This window comes from Lygodium microphyllum, chromosome 20, assembly GCF_053477565.2.
Source record: "Lygodium microphyllum isolate KBCC chromosome 20, Lygodium_microphyllum_v1.1.10, whole genome shotgun sequence".
Lineage (NCBI taxonomy): Eukaryota > Viridiplantae > Streptophyta > Polypodiopsida > Schizaeales > Lygodiaceae > Lygodium > Lygodium microphyllum.
In genome coordinates this window covers 69,936,033-69,951,021 of record NC_141154.1, presented here as the reverse complement: position 1 = coordinate 69,951,021, position 14,989 = coordinate 69,936,033, and the positions used below count along the sequence as shown (strand labels likewise).

Below are 14,989 nucleotides of genomic sequence, written 5' to 3'. Positions count from 1 at the left end.
ACATATGGTGCAAGTCATGCGAAGGGATGAGGAGGCTCACTTCATGTGGATTTGGATACATACAGATCCAGATACAACATATAATACATACAGCATGGTGGACTGTCTCTTAGGGCCCTTATCCATCATCCCTGATATACAGTCTTTGAGAGTGTTCCCTTGTCTACTAGCAGTGGCAGCCAACTAGGCCTACCTATAGCTTACCATCATTTGCAGACATGGTATGATCCCTCTAGTGAGCAGCCACCCAAGATTCCCCAGATACGACTTCACTAGATTGACAGCGAGTGCCTACTCAGATCATCTCTATTGCGACTTGCAAGAGGTGGATCCCTACAAACCCTTGGGCCTTGGAGGAGTTATAGCGCAATTTGTCAAGGCACTCCACACCTCAGTCACGCATGGCCCCACTTCGCCTCTCCAAGCGAGAATGTCCCATAGAATAGCTTGTATGATAAGGAGTGCAAGGAAACCCGTCTTCGTCTCCAATAAGGTGAAGCACAACCGGTCTACACACACAGCTAGATAGGCTTGATCTTTGGTCTCCTAGTGCGATGAAAGAAGAGGGCATACCTATCCAGATTGAAGTGTGAGTTCTACTAGCTACTCTTGGGACATGATAGTAAGGAGGTATGGAAGGCATTCCACGAGCTGTGAGCCCATACACCCATTCCCTCCTCAGATATGTGACATGCATATCCAACCTCACTATACCAGGTACCCGAGCAGGCCCCACTACCTCAACCACGAGGACATACCCACATCATCTACCTTCTTTGGCACAATAGGGGTTCACGATGCCATTGATAGACTCCAAAATGGCTGGTCCATCATGGACTAGTAGTAGAGCACTTATCACATGCCAGAGATATCCTCACACCCCTTTTAGCCCACTTGTTCAACAGGACTCAATGTGAAGGCTTCCTTGCCAGTTGATCAACTAATATTGTAGTACCAATATGGCTGGTCCATCATAGACTAGTAGCAGAGCACCTATCACATGCAAGATATATCCTCACACCCCCCTTTTAGCCCACTTGTTCAACAGGACTCAATGTGAAGGCTTCCTTGCCAGCTGATTAGCTAATATTGTAGTACCAATATTCAAAGTTGGAGACCCCATGGTTCCTATGAACTATAGGATAATCATGGTTGGCCATGTGCTAGCCAAGCTTTATGGATCGGTACTAGAGCATGAGCTAAGTAAATGGGCAAAGAAGCACCAACGTTGAGCATGTGGATAAGTAGGGTTTAGGAGGGGATACTCCACTCTTGATCATATCCTCACACTCTGAGTCGTCATCAAGGAGAGCAAGGCATATAGGAGTTGGAGGTCCCAATGGAGTTGAGATGGGGGATACTAGCTCTATATGAGTCTATTATAGGACAATGCAAGCACCAGGAGAGGTGTCAGAGGAGATCACTAGCACCATTAGAGTGAAATAGGGATGCTTTCTCTCACCTACCCTATTTGGCCTTTATATTCATGGGATATCACATTACATTGATAGACTTGGAGGGGAGGGAGCTAGCTTGGGAGGGATATTGATACCCATATTATTGTATGCAAATAACATAGTCCTTCTCTTCAGCACACTAGAGGGATTGCAACGCCACTTAGGTGTACTATAGGTCTTTTGTCAGGATAGAGATCTCACAGTGAACCTTGGGAAAACCAAGGTTATGGTGTTTAATACTTCCCCCCAATGGATTTGGCGATCAGTATCCCATTTCACATATGGAGAGGAGAAAGTGGAGGTGGTCCCGAGATATGCTTACTTGGGAATTACATTTTCAAGGCCGAGATTCACTTTGAGGAGGGCAACAAAGGATAGAATGACACAAGGCTATGCAGCTTTAGGATCGATGGAGAGCCAATGTGCATGCATACAATTTTAGGAGCCTTGGATGAAGCTTTGGCTCTTTGACACTTTGTTCATACCGACACTTTTGTATGGGGCCCCCGTATGGGGATTGAGCCTCTACCACACGAGGAGAGCCACATAGGATCAGCCATTACCTAGGGGGGAGGAGATATATGAGGGGTGGGAGCAAATGGAGAGACCCTAGTATTGATGATTTCATGGACGTTTTGGAGTAAGCCCTCTGTAACACATGAGATTATCAGAGCAGAGATAGGAGCACCACCCATAGTGGCAGAGGCCCTCTCCGAGAGAGTGACTTTCCTGTATAGGCTTTGGACCTTGTTGAGACAGAGATACTCATGGCTTGGACTAGGATGAAGATGGCTTTCTTCGAAAGCATCTTTTGCACATATTTCCTAATGGCTTTGTTTTTTGCTTGAGATACATGGATGCACACCTATCTCAAGGGGTACGATGTGCCATTGGACAGCTCTGTACACCCTCACACCAGTTACGGATAAGATAGGTAGATACGGTGTAGATTCCCCTTGAAGGACAAGATTTACTAGCTATATCAGATTGACGAGCCAAAGGCAAAGAAGCACTACTTATGTAGATGTCTAGTGTATTATGAGATCAGAGAGTGCTTGCATTGCATGTTTAGAGAGGGATTTGTGCCACTATCCAAGGTGATGGATTTCCCAGATTGGAGATGACTTGGCCTCTTTTTACTGGAGCTACGCCATCATAGAGAGCACCTCTTATGGAACGAGGAGCAAAGATAGGGAGCTCCACAATAGCATACACTCATAGAGTTCTACAGAGCATCGGCTACTCCCTCCACTACAGAGCCCTCATTAGACCGATTGGTGGCCCCTCCACAGGGGACCATCCTAGACATCCGCAAATATGTAGAGCTCGTTGTCCACACCCAACTGATCTATGCCCTTGCAAGAGGTATGATCTGTAGATACAGAGGATACTACACCGTCATTGGGGGACCATACCTTGCCGATTCAACTTCTCTATGTTAGATAGACCCATGAGAGATATCTTGGGATAAGACTGTCACCTGAGTAGTTCCACATTGTATCTGGCCTAGACATCATTTTGTACTCATTAGCTATGTATTGTTTGTTGTTTATTTTCCATTTAGCTAGGCATACCATTAGATGACAGCTATTTTGGGACTTGGAAAATTCCCTAACTTTTCAGATGTAACATTTTGGTCTCATAGGCCGATTTGGCCTTTTGTAGACATTAATATAACTTTCTTTCTTTCTTTCTTTCTTTCTTACTCATGGGATGCTGATGTGATGCTCTTTGATGTCATCGACAAGATTTTGGTGTGAATTCTCTCTAATGTCTACGCTGATGTGACTGCTCTCTGAGGTGCCTGATGGTGCCATCTGACATGATTGATGGGATGTTGGCATGAATGGAACTGGTCTGGGTCACGTGAATGAAGCTACTGGCATGAAAGATGAGGGAAATGGTCCTGGTCACCTGAGGGAGCAGTAGTAAACAATGAATATCCTGGGACTGCATGACATGCAAGTGACTGAACGCTCAGAATGCAGTTAATGAGTCTCTGACAGGCAAGCATGGTTCAGATTTCTGGCATTTGAGTGAATTAGTACATGATGGGTATTGTAAACTGATAGCACTGTAGTGGCGTATTGACACATGCAGCCTTGAAACTGATTCTATACATAAACTGCAATTTGTGAAGGCATTTCAGATACTGGATCAGTGAACACATCCTGCTGTAAAGTGAATGTAGTCTTGAATATAGTGTATAGAGCTGAATGCAGTAGTAAACAATGAATGCAAATGTAAAATCTGCTATAAACAATGAATGCTGTATCTGGAGATGACTCAGACTCATATGAGGGAAGAAATCAAAAACTGAAATTGTGGAAGAAATTATGGAGAACTTAAGTGAAAAACAAGGTGATATGTGCATGATGATGAGAAATGAGATGAAGTCATAGTTAATATGTGAGATTGCCAAACCCTTGGGCAAAATGTGGTGCTTTTGTCTGAGTTACACAACAAAACCAAGGATTTTAGGCATAGGTGGAGCAAGAAATCAAGGCCATCGCAGAGGTGGTAAAGTAGACCAAAATAGAGCCTGAGAAAAATGTTAAATGGATAGACATTTTCAAAAAGCACAAAGGGGTACCTGCTAGGAATGTGTAAGTGATGAATGGAACCCTTGAACAAGAGGCCAAAAGAAGAGCAAGAGCGCTGTATGTTTGTGCTATAGGTTGGGATGAAAAGGGCACTCCCTAGGAGGACACAAACACAATGGGCACTGCTGAAGTCTTGATTGCAGATGTATGGAGAGGGAGCAACGATAGTGCCAAAACACCCTGTGATCTTGGTTTCTTCGACATGGAACACAAGAAGGCTTTCCTCTCCGATAGGACTGCCCTGAAGGTGGAGAAAGACCCCTGAAATGTTGCATTTCACCTTGGAATGTTTCCCCCCTAGGCAGGTCCCAAGCTAAACATCAGGTGAAATGACTAATGAAACATATCAGACAGTTTTTATAAAGTATGAGTTACAGCTTACATGTATTGCACCATACAAATGCTTTCATGTCAACAAATGATGTCCTCTTTTAAGTGCATACATATCTGCTACATGTGTGCACATTGAAATAGAGTAGAGACCAAGTATAGGTAGTAAGCATTATTGTGTACCAATTTTCAAGCATTGATATGTAAGGGTCTTGAAGTTGACTAGTGGCTACAAATCACATCAGTAGCCTCTCCTTGCTCTCTAACAACCTCCTCCTCTCGCACAATGGCTGGAATAGACTTTCACCAGCTCCTAAAAATGTTTTTTCCACTTGCATGGGTGGCAGCCTTCTAATATCATTTCCAGTATTATCCAACTTATTAAATTAATTTTTAAAATATGAAATTTAAAAAGTAATTTAATAATTATTCTAGTGCTCTAAAAATTAATTTCACCAACCAATAATTAAATTGGCTAGGTCAATTTGTCTTCCAAGTACCCCTAAGCAATTATTGACCCCTAGACTGATATTAATTAACTAGTTAATACCTGAGAGATTCTAATGGTTTCATCATTTTCTTGGAAAATATATATTCTAGGGTTAGGTTGGTCTTTTATGTCTAACTTATCTCAAAGGTTCCAGTTTAACTTGATAGAATATCATCACTAATGAGGGCTTAAAAGGTTTCATTACAAGGCAAGAGTATACCCTCATAAATTACACAAGATGAATAAGCATGGCATCCTGTGTACCATATGTGTGGCGGAACCCTCGAAAAAGTTTTAAAATTTGAATATTTTCATTTCAAAATCATGTTTTAGCTAGCTACCTCACTTCAATGAAATCCAACCATTTTAGCAAAACATTTCAGCCAGCCATTTCACTTGAAACATGAAACATTTCAGACATTTCACATTTCAAGGCTAGTGAAGCATGTTTCATAGTTACCTTGTATGGTGACACAAAACCTTAGCCAAAAGAGCCTCCCATGCCACTCAATTTCACAAAACAGTTGGTATAATGATGAATATTGCAACATGCAAAACAATCTACAACAGAAAATTACAATGGGCCACATAGCACCAAGCAAACAAAGAGACTCGTGCAATGGCTAGTATGGAAGAAGCAACTTAACTATCTAGCAAAGCTTGATAAAGAATTCTATGAGCTCTATTTGGACAAGACAATAGAAGAGGATGAAAGATGCTTCAAGAGAAAGGGCCTTGCATCCCTATGACTACACCAAAGATACAACTTACCTATGCTTGGGATTGTTATGATGCTCTAGGACAGCCATTGACACTGCATCTCATTGCAGTTAGGGCAACTTTGGGTATTTTTTTTACATGGAGCATAGTTCAAGAGGCCATTAGTAGATTGTACAAGGGTAGTGCTCGAGACTAGAATATTGTAGTGGCACTTTTTATATGCCAAGGGTGGCTTCACTCAAGGTATACATGTTTTATAGATCCACTGTGGGGGTTTTCCAAGCATCTAGACTAAGAATATGAATGTGCCACTTTTGAAGAAAGAGTAGACCCTATCATACCTAATTATTAATGTAGAATATACTACATGGCCAAGATTTACAGAACTCTTTGGACAGAGAGGCACATACAAAGAGCAAGAGCCTTAGGCAAGTTGTCTTACCTTGGATCATTGGTTAATACTTAGAGCCATCATAAAGGAGGGTCAGACACATGAGAGTAGAATTTGCTGTTGTTTTCTCTAAGAAAGCATTCAATACTATACCCTTGGCCAAGCTGAGATTGCAAGACTCAAGAGCTAGGAGTACCAAAAGAGATGTAGTGGGGGATGTATGCACTATATGAGCTTGTAATAGGCCGACTATGGGCACTAAAAGCATTTCGGATAGAGTAATTGGTAACATTGAAGTAGTGCAAGATTGCCTCTTATCATGTGTACTGTTTAGACTCTTAGATGAGATAGTAGAATACATGGACCAAATGGGAGGCCTTGCGGTAGGGCTGGCCGATGTCTTGGTTTTTATTATTTTATATGCAAATGACATAATGCTCATTTCAAACTCACTATAAGGCTCACAACATCTAGCTATTGATCCACTAATATTAGGGTTTGCATTTAATCATAGCCATGATGTGTTAACATCTAATTTGCAAGAAGAAGAAGAATGAGAAGACCAAGTGAGACAAAGCCAAGGAATGTACTTGTCACAATTGTGGCAAGATAGATCATTGGATGAAGGATTGCCCTAATAAGAACAAGAAAGACACCAAGAAGGAGCTGATGAGGATGGTGTCCCTTAAGGGGGAGTTTGTGTTTTGTGATCATTGTCAATGATTTTGGTAGGATGACATGGGCGTATTTCTTGGAGTAGAAGTTTGAAGCATTCTCTCATTTCAAGGATTGATTGATATTCAAGGAGAACATGTCTGCTAGGATACTCAAGTCCTTGTGATTTGACAAAGGAGAGGAGTTTGTCTCCAATGAGCTATCCAAGTTTTTTGCAGGTCGTGGCATTCACTAGGAGTTTGCTAACATGAGTACACCTGAGGAGAATGGCATATTGGAGCGGAAGAATCGGAGTGTGATCGAGATGGTGTGGACTAAGATAGAGTATTGGTAGAAACCATAGTGTCTATGAGCCGAGGCAGTGGCCATTGCTGTCTACATTCCTAATTAGTCACCTACATCAGCTGTGGTTTGGTACGACATCTTTTGAGGCTTACTTTGGTCCAAAGCCAGATGTGTCTCATTTTAGGGTATTGGGTGTGGTACCTATGTTTACATCCGGAAGAAATAGAGAGAAGTTTGAGCTTACTTCCAAAAGATAGGTGTCCATGGGATATAGGTTGTAATCACAGGGATACAATGTTTATGATCTCGTGCCATGAGAGGTCTACATGAGTCTAGATGTTCAGCTTGTAGAGTTTCTAGTTGCAAAGAGGGGTGTTGAGTATCTCAAACTTGAAGATCGAGTTGATAGTTGGGCACCTGAGTAAGTGTCCTTGGAGCCTATGCCTCTTAAGGCTCCACCATCAATGGAGGAGGACATTGCTTCATCACTAGATTCACCCATTGAGTTAGTGCTGGTGGATGTTCCTGAGACTTCATCAAAGGGAGAGTGACGAGGCGAGTATGACTCTGGTCCTCCTTAGGCACATGATACACTGTGTGATGTAGGGATTGAGGGAGTTCCTGAGGAGTGTTAGCCATAGGATGGCCCATGCTGATCTTAGGGAACTGCACACATTCAACTGAGGTTGTTTGTACTAGCTACTACTTGATAACTTGTGCCATACAGAATAGGGAGCCCACCTTCGTGAAGGAGACTTTAGAGTCACAATATTGGTGGAAGGCCATGGAGCAAGAGTTGGAGGCTATTGAGCAAAATGACACTTGGGATCTTGTGCTATGGCTCGTTCATCGGAAGTGATTGGAATCAAGTGGATCTTCAAGATTACCATCATTATTTTTGTTGCAGTCAGACTGTTTAGTGCTGTCTGCCAGCTTTTTACTGGCCAACCTGCATTCTTTTATTGTTTTCTTTTGGCCTGCCTGGGGTCACACATCATTCATTCTTGGTTTGTGTAGGTGAGAGAGCTCCGGTGGATACATTCAACAGCCTGTTGTACAGATCTGCTCCTTCATTCAGCATTCATTCACTGCTAATTTCTGCGTTCTTCTGTCTCTCTCTTCTCTCTATGTTCATTCTCTTTTCAGCTTGGTCATACGCTTCCACCCTCATTGCACTCTAACAAGTGCCTCAATGTCTTGGATGCCACCCATACATTCATAAATGATACAAATAAAGCCTTTTTGGGGCTGCAAATGGAAATGCAAATAGGTGTCAATGTAATACAATACACTTAATGACTTCGGTTGCTCAACAATGGACAGTTCCTTGTTACACAAGCTCAAATATGCCATAGTCCAGATCGTAAATCTTCATACTAGTAGAGTATAGAGACATGGAAATTTGAGGACATACCCCAAGACAGCCTACATGTGATAGCTTTGTGGAGTGGAGGCTTAGTCCGGATGTGCACAACATTTGCTGATGCATACGTTATCATGAGATTAGGAGGAGATGCCTCTTCCTCTTTAGGGAGGATTTTGGACCTCTACACAATATCATGGAGTTTGAGGATTAGAGATGTTTGGAACTATTCCAATTAGAGCTTTGATGACATAGGGAGAGGTTAAGAAGAGACAAAGGGCAGTGCCATTGGACTGACCCAAACAGAGAGCCTTGATGGACTTCTTTTCTAGGGCAAGCACTGGTACCACCATCTTCCTCATTCCCTCACAGGAGACTGCTTCTTTAAGCTAGGGTAGACCATCATCATGAGGAGTCACCTTGGAGTGAGCCATGGACCTAGGTAGAGAGAGACCCCAAATCTCTTGGGAGACAGCCCCGCCACCCTTATCATCAATAGGTCTTGACCATCATCTTGACATGATAGAGCAGATCTTGCTGCAGCCCAAGAGATGGATACTAGCGACCAGACTGACTTTGTGATGTGATTGCTCTGGTCTTTTCTTAGCATTACAATAATTTTCATCACTTTTCACTTTTCACTTTTCATAGACATAGGAGCTTTCATGTTTACAGCAGCTTTATAGCTATACCTAGATTTCCATAGCCCATCTGGATATCATAGTCTCCACAGTCACACAATACCTTTTAGAATCTAGATTTCAGATATTTTGAAAATTTTCTACTCTGTGACGAGATTATTCCTCACTTGTACTATCTGTTTAGGGCTCATAGGCCACTTTGGCCTTTTTGCAAACACTCGGATCTTTCTCTCCGAGCCCACATGTGGACCTATCTGTGGGCCAAGCAATGAAGGGAAACTATTAGGCCTTTGGCCCACCAATGTGCCAAGAGAAATTACCTTTCAATGCTGCAGGAAGATTAACGGCAATAGACTATCATTTTGTGGGCATTTAATTTGAGAGGCACTTGGTGAGCCAGGTCCAGCAGTTTGGAGTTGCTGATAACTGTCTGAAACTGCCAGCTGTACCTGCATTGTCTAAGTAAGGTGTAGTATTGACGTAATATGGTGGGGATCCATCACTTGAAAATAATAGACTATCATTTTGTGGGCATTTAATTTGAGAGGCACTTGGTGAGCCAGGTTCAGCTGTTTGGAGTTGCTCATAACCGTCTGAAACTGCCAGCTGTACCTGCATTGTCCAAGTAAGGTGTAGTATTGACGTAATATGGTGGGGATCCATCACTTCAAAACAAAACTGCAAGTTTAATGTTTAGCTTGCCTAGTTTAGAAAGAGGCTTTGGCATGCGAGCAGAACTCATTGTGCTCTGCTGCTGTACTTGCTGAACCTTATAGTAGATGGTCACCTAGGCCAGATGCGGAAGTTTGTATAGCATTGCCTGGCTGAAAATACAGTGTGTACCAAAAATCCAGTATCCTGTTGCTGGATCTGGATGAGACTGCTAAGATAAAACTGCTGAAACTATTGATGGGGCCCTTTCCCTCAAATAGGTGAAAGATGACTGATGAGATCCACTGTGGTCCTTGATCCATGGTTTCAATGAGATATGTTCTTTTACTTTCATTGGGCCTGAAGTACCTGAGCTAAGTTCGTTTACTCTGATTGAGGCTGAAACCTTACATCAGTTACTGGTTTGCTCTCTGACATTGTAACCTTCCTGTGATGCTTTTGCCTTTAACATTGCTGTTAGGTGTTTTTGCATTTGATAAAAAGGAGGTGGCACTAGCATGATCAAACAACCTGCATAATTTTTTATACTAATATAGGTAGCCTTCAACTGCAGTGACCAACCCACAGGGAGGCTGGCTTTGGTGTTTGAGTTGATGGATATGAACATTTATGAGCTTATTCGAGGGCGGAGGACATACGTTTCAGAGGAGCGGGTGAAATGCTACATGTATCAGCTCATAAAAGGTCTCCCTTGTTGATTTTTTAAAAACTCAACAATGAGGCTAATTCATCCTGCATATGACTAAACAATTGTATTACTAGTCAGAAAAATTCAATGTACAGGCAAAGTTGTATGCATTGAAGATCTTTTCTATAGACAGTGATCTTTGAAAGTTTACATTCGCTGTAGCGATGGATCACATGCACCGTAATGGGATTTTCCATCGAGACATAAAACCAGAAAATATTCTCATCATGGATGAAGTATTGAAGGTGAGAAATTCCTATCTCATTTTTGTCTGAAGGGACCAAGCTCAGCTTCCTTTCTTTGGTTGTAACTATAGTGATTCTTTCTTGTTGTAATATCAGCTGGCAGACTTCGGGAGTTGCCGAGGCGTATATTCTAAACAGCCATATACTGAATATATCTCAACAAGATGGTACTAACATCGAAAAATGGATTCTCTGTACATCAGTATTTTGATAGTTGTGATGAAAATATGTGACATGTACTCTTTGAATGGAGGAGTCTCCAGCTTGTCATGTCATTTTGAGCTCCTTTCTACATCTGTGTCTGCAAATCATGAGAAGATGAAATTAATGATGGGTTGAAAGAAGTTGAGGTGTATTGGCAGGCCTTCGTTTCCTTTTCCACTCTTTTGGTGAAATGAGCAACAAATGTGTTGGGTCAAAAAGTTGGTGTATTTTGTTATTGGGTCAAACAATTGGTACATCTTATCACTCAGTTTTCTAAAAAATGCAAAGAGAATAGAATGGCATTTGCAAACGAGCAGTCCTGATCTGGTGTACCCATTTTCTTCCACATAAAACAATCTGTATAAAGATTACCGTGGCATAATTTTGTTCTTATATTCTGGCTAATATTAAACTCTCCCATGAAAACAATCTTTTAGGTATCGTGCTCCAGAGTGTCTGCTGACTGATGGCTACTATAACTATAAGATGGATATGTGGGGTGTGGGTTGCGTCTTTTTCGAAATAGTTAGCTTGTTCCCTCTTTTCCCAGGTTTGAGACAGTAACTTGCTTGCACTTGAATTCTCTGCACATGAACCAAGACGAGTAACAAGAATATTCTCAAACAAGTCTGTCCAATATTGACTTAGTAGCTAATACTTTCAGGAAGCAATGAACTTGACCAAATTCATAAGATTCATAAGGTCCTTGGAACACCACCACAACAAGTACTAGAAAAGATGAGGAGGTTTATTTCTACTAAAGCTTCTTTTTTTAATTTTGAAAGCCTGTTTCAGCAGAACAACTTAGGATTGCACCCTCACAGTTCTGTTAAGAAAAGGTTTTGATAAATATAGAATTAGACCTTTGATGCCCTCTTTTCGTAAATGTAATCAGAAGGTCGCAACATTCGGATTTCACTTTCCCACAACAAGATGGCACTGGCATTGCCCGCTTGATTCCACATGCATCACCAGCTTGTGTAGAGCTCCTCAACAAGCTGCTGGCTTATAACCCTGATGACAGGTCTGGACTCTTGTGTGTTGATTAATTTGTTCAACAGATGATTGGAATATCTGACAGTCTGAGACTTGCAAACTCACCTTTATTCTGTTTATTGTATTTGTGTATTTTTTCAACTTACAGTGATGATTTACCACTTGGTATCTGTAGCTATGAATAAATATCCATTTAATATTTGCATTTTTAAACTCAGTTCTTCTTTAAATATGATGATACAATTTTTTTTAAAAGAGCCAAATAGGGACATGCTTTTAGGACATTTTATACTGCTAGACACCAATTTTGGAAGATTTGTAAAAGATTAAAAAAAACATTAAGGGCATGCAGAATTATTTACTTGTACAGATGGTCAGCCCGTCAGGCTCTTAGGCATATTTATTTCAAAGAGCTTCGTGAAAAGGACAAGCTTCAGCAAGCATTTCTGAATGCTGCAACTAGAAGTCTACGCCCTTCTCCAAGGTAGACCTATCAAAATCAATCATGCCTTATCCTATAGATTTGCCAAGAGTGATTACATAAAAGGAAAAAATTATTAAAGTCCATGCCACAATGTTGTCAGCGAGAAACAGTGATAAGCTCTGGTCCTAACGTGGGTCTATAGTTGATTTTCTGATGTGTCCCCATCACATGCAAACGCATTGCCGGGTGCTTTGATGAACATAAACATTTTCTGATATTTCTAAATGTTTGTCAAGTAATTTTCTAGATAGTTAATAGGTTTAGCACTCACAATTAAGTTGTTCAGCTACATATGCACATCGAAGTCGAGTTACAGAGAACAGGGTATTGCTACAGATTGGGAATGCAAGATATGGCTGCTTGCAAATCCCGAGCAAGTGATACTGTGAAGATGTCCAGCACTGATAGGACAAGTGGCTATGGAGATCCTCACACAGCATACTCCCCTCAATCACTGGCTAGTGGTGTATCTCAATTTTCTCTTCTGAGTAGCTGTATTAAATTCAAAGAGGTGAACTTCATAGTATACGTTAATGCAATGCTTTATCATAGCAATCATTAGAATGGTGGATGGTAAGGTGATAGTAATGGTAAATGATGCAGGGGTATTGCTACTTTTTTGAACAAGTTCAGCACAATTGTAATATTAAAATCCTGGCTAAATATGCAGGCTGAAAAGGGTACATCTGGTTCTACACCTGTCTCACACTTTGGTGACATTCTAAGTCCTGCAACATTGCCATCAGTTGGATCTACTGCGTCAATGTATGCTGGACCAGTAGAAAGTGGAAACACATACAGAGACTTGGATGATGGAAATACTGATTCATCATACGGGCTTCCCCCAATCAAGGGAAGCTACAACCACTCCATGATTTCCCCAAAAATAACACTAAGCCATGTTCCCAGCTTCCAAAGGCCACAGCGTGTTTGCACTCCAAAGGTGACATGCTTTCGTACTGATTTATATTTTCAGAGTCGTAATCAAATGTTAAATGCAAGGGACTTAAAATGCACACATTGCAAACACTAGATAAGTGATTAGTTGAAATTTCCTGGCTCAAAGAGTTTGTGACTATGCAAGGTTATCCTATAAAGACAATATTGGGTAGAATTTCAAAAGGATTGCTTTTATATAAGAGAATAGGGTAAAATCATTTTGAATAGAAATGGGTATATTTTTGAAAATTGCTGCTCATTCTGCTACAGATTCCTGTTGCGAAAAGCTTAAAACCAGTGAAGGGCACGAAGAACCATAGGGCTGCATTCCCAGATCTCTCTCCAAAGAGCTGTTTGGGAGTTTATAAACCAGGAGAGCCACCTCCTTACAAAAAAAGAGCTAATAATAAGTAAGAATCTCTTGATACTCTGAACAGATTATGGGCTGAACATCTGATGTGTTAAACTAGGCCTGATGTCTCTACCAACCTATTTATATTACCGCGTTCCCTTTGTTGTTTGCAGGTATGTGAGTCCTTACTCACAAAGATATCTTGGTCAGTCACCTTCAATATGTTGAAAGAGGCAATGTTCACTTCTTCTCCACTTGGTCCACAGGAGCATGCCATGGCAATTCGAATTTTGATTTGGAGCTATACTTTTAGGTTTGGTTATTTGAAAAGCAAGTTAATTATCTTATCCTGGTGTTGTAAAGGCTGCCAGGTGGATGCAAACACAACTAGACATGAAGGTGATGTTTTTGTAATCGTATAGAGGGACTCTTGATAAAGTTTTAAGTAGAAATAACTCGATCAGAACCCCCCCAGGGAAAAGCTCAAATGACTAAGCAAATGTTTAGGCTTACAAGTTTTGATCAATAAGAGTCTGATGATTGCATGTTGTATAGTTGTGAAGCATGAGAACCTATGTATAAATCTTGTACAAATAATTTCTCTGCTGTTTTATTGCTGGTGTACATGGAATCTCCTTTCTACGAATAACATAAACATATGGTCAAGTCATCCATGGTATTCATGATTAAATTTCTTCTAAAACTGGCAATTCAGGTAATGAACCTTCCACCTTTTCCCAGGTCTTGGCGCAAATGTGAATGAATCCAGGAGCTTGCATTAGCTGAGAAATTTGCTCAAGGGCAAGGTCATCATAACCATAATTTAATTATAAAGGCACCTTTTTGACAGTTTTCTTATCAGTACTCAAGGTTGTCTTTCAAGACAACATAGGTATATTTAGGGATTATGTTGTTTATGTGGCTTTGTGCGAAACCCATTAGTTATATGATTTTGTGGCAACAATCTTCCTGTCCAGGATACTATGAATATATATACTCGCTTTTGTGGTACTTGTATGCTTGTACGCACAATTATTGGAGATAGCCCCTCATTCATCCAGAGATCATGTGCTATACCTGGGGTTGCAGCATCTATTAAGTAGCAGTATTTTGCACACATTACACTCACACATGTAGAGCACATGTGCTATCCTGACTGTGTGCACTTATGTTAAAATCATATCCTGAATGCATGGACAGAATACATGCATAGATGTGTAAAATCATATACTCACCCTGTACACTCTTATGGGTGTGCCTATTTATAAGTTATCAGAGTTGCATACGTATTCATATACAAAACTATCTCGTGTTATTCACATTATATGCGTGCCCATACTTATATCGTGTTATGATTGGAGAGGTTCATTGCTTCTAGGGCTTTGATGGATGACATGATGATGTATGCATGAAAAAGGTAATAAAGCCATCTAGGGCTTTGATAGATGACATGA

At 40.9% G+C, this 14,989-nt stretch overlaps 1 protein-coding gene across 10 annotated transcripts in view; it reads left to right on the top strand.

Moving 5' to 3' along the window:
- LOC148019002 (uncharacterized) overlaps positions 1 to 14,571 on the top strand; it is a 112,770-nt gene extending 98,199 nt beyond the window's left edge. For 8 of the 10 annotated variants that reach the window (XM_087701633.1, XM_087701632.1, XM_087701636.1 and 5 more), the window contains 11 exons: positions 10,181 to 10,311; positions 10,478 to 10,560; positions 10,657 to 10,727; positions 11,202 to 11,314; positions 11,429 to 11,510; positions 11,660 to 11,788; positions 12,131 to 12,244; positions 12,581 to 12,755; positions 12,915 to 13,187; positions 13,454 to 13,593; positions 13,709 to 14,247. In XM_087701633.1, the coding sequence (XP_087557759.1) occupies positions 10,181 to 10,311; positions 10,478 to 10,560; positions 10,657 to 10,727; positions 11,202 to 11,314; positions 11,429 to 11,510; positions 11,660 to 11,788; positions 12,131 to 12,244; positions 12,581 to 12,755; positions 12,915 to 13,187; positions 13,454 to 13,593; positions 13,709 to 13,763 (1,366 nt within the window). In that variant the 3' untranslated portion in view covers positions 13,764 to 14,247. Of the gene's footprint in view, positions 1 to 10,180; positions 10,312 to 10,477; positions 10,561 to 10,656; positions 10,728 to 11,201; positions 11,315 to 11,428; positions 11,511 to 11,659; positions 11,789 to 12,130; positions 12,245 to 12,580; positions 12,756 to 12,914; positions 13,188 to 13,453; positions 13,594 to 13,708; positions 14,248 to 14,276 lie in introns of those variants that run through there. The other 2 variants (XR_015695073.1, XM_087701637.1) reach the window with 2 other exon arrangements.
- The last annotated feature ends 418 nt before the right edge of the window (positions 14,572 to 14,989 follow it).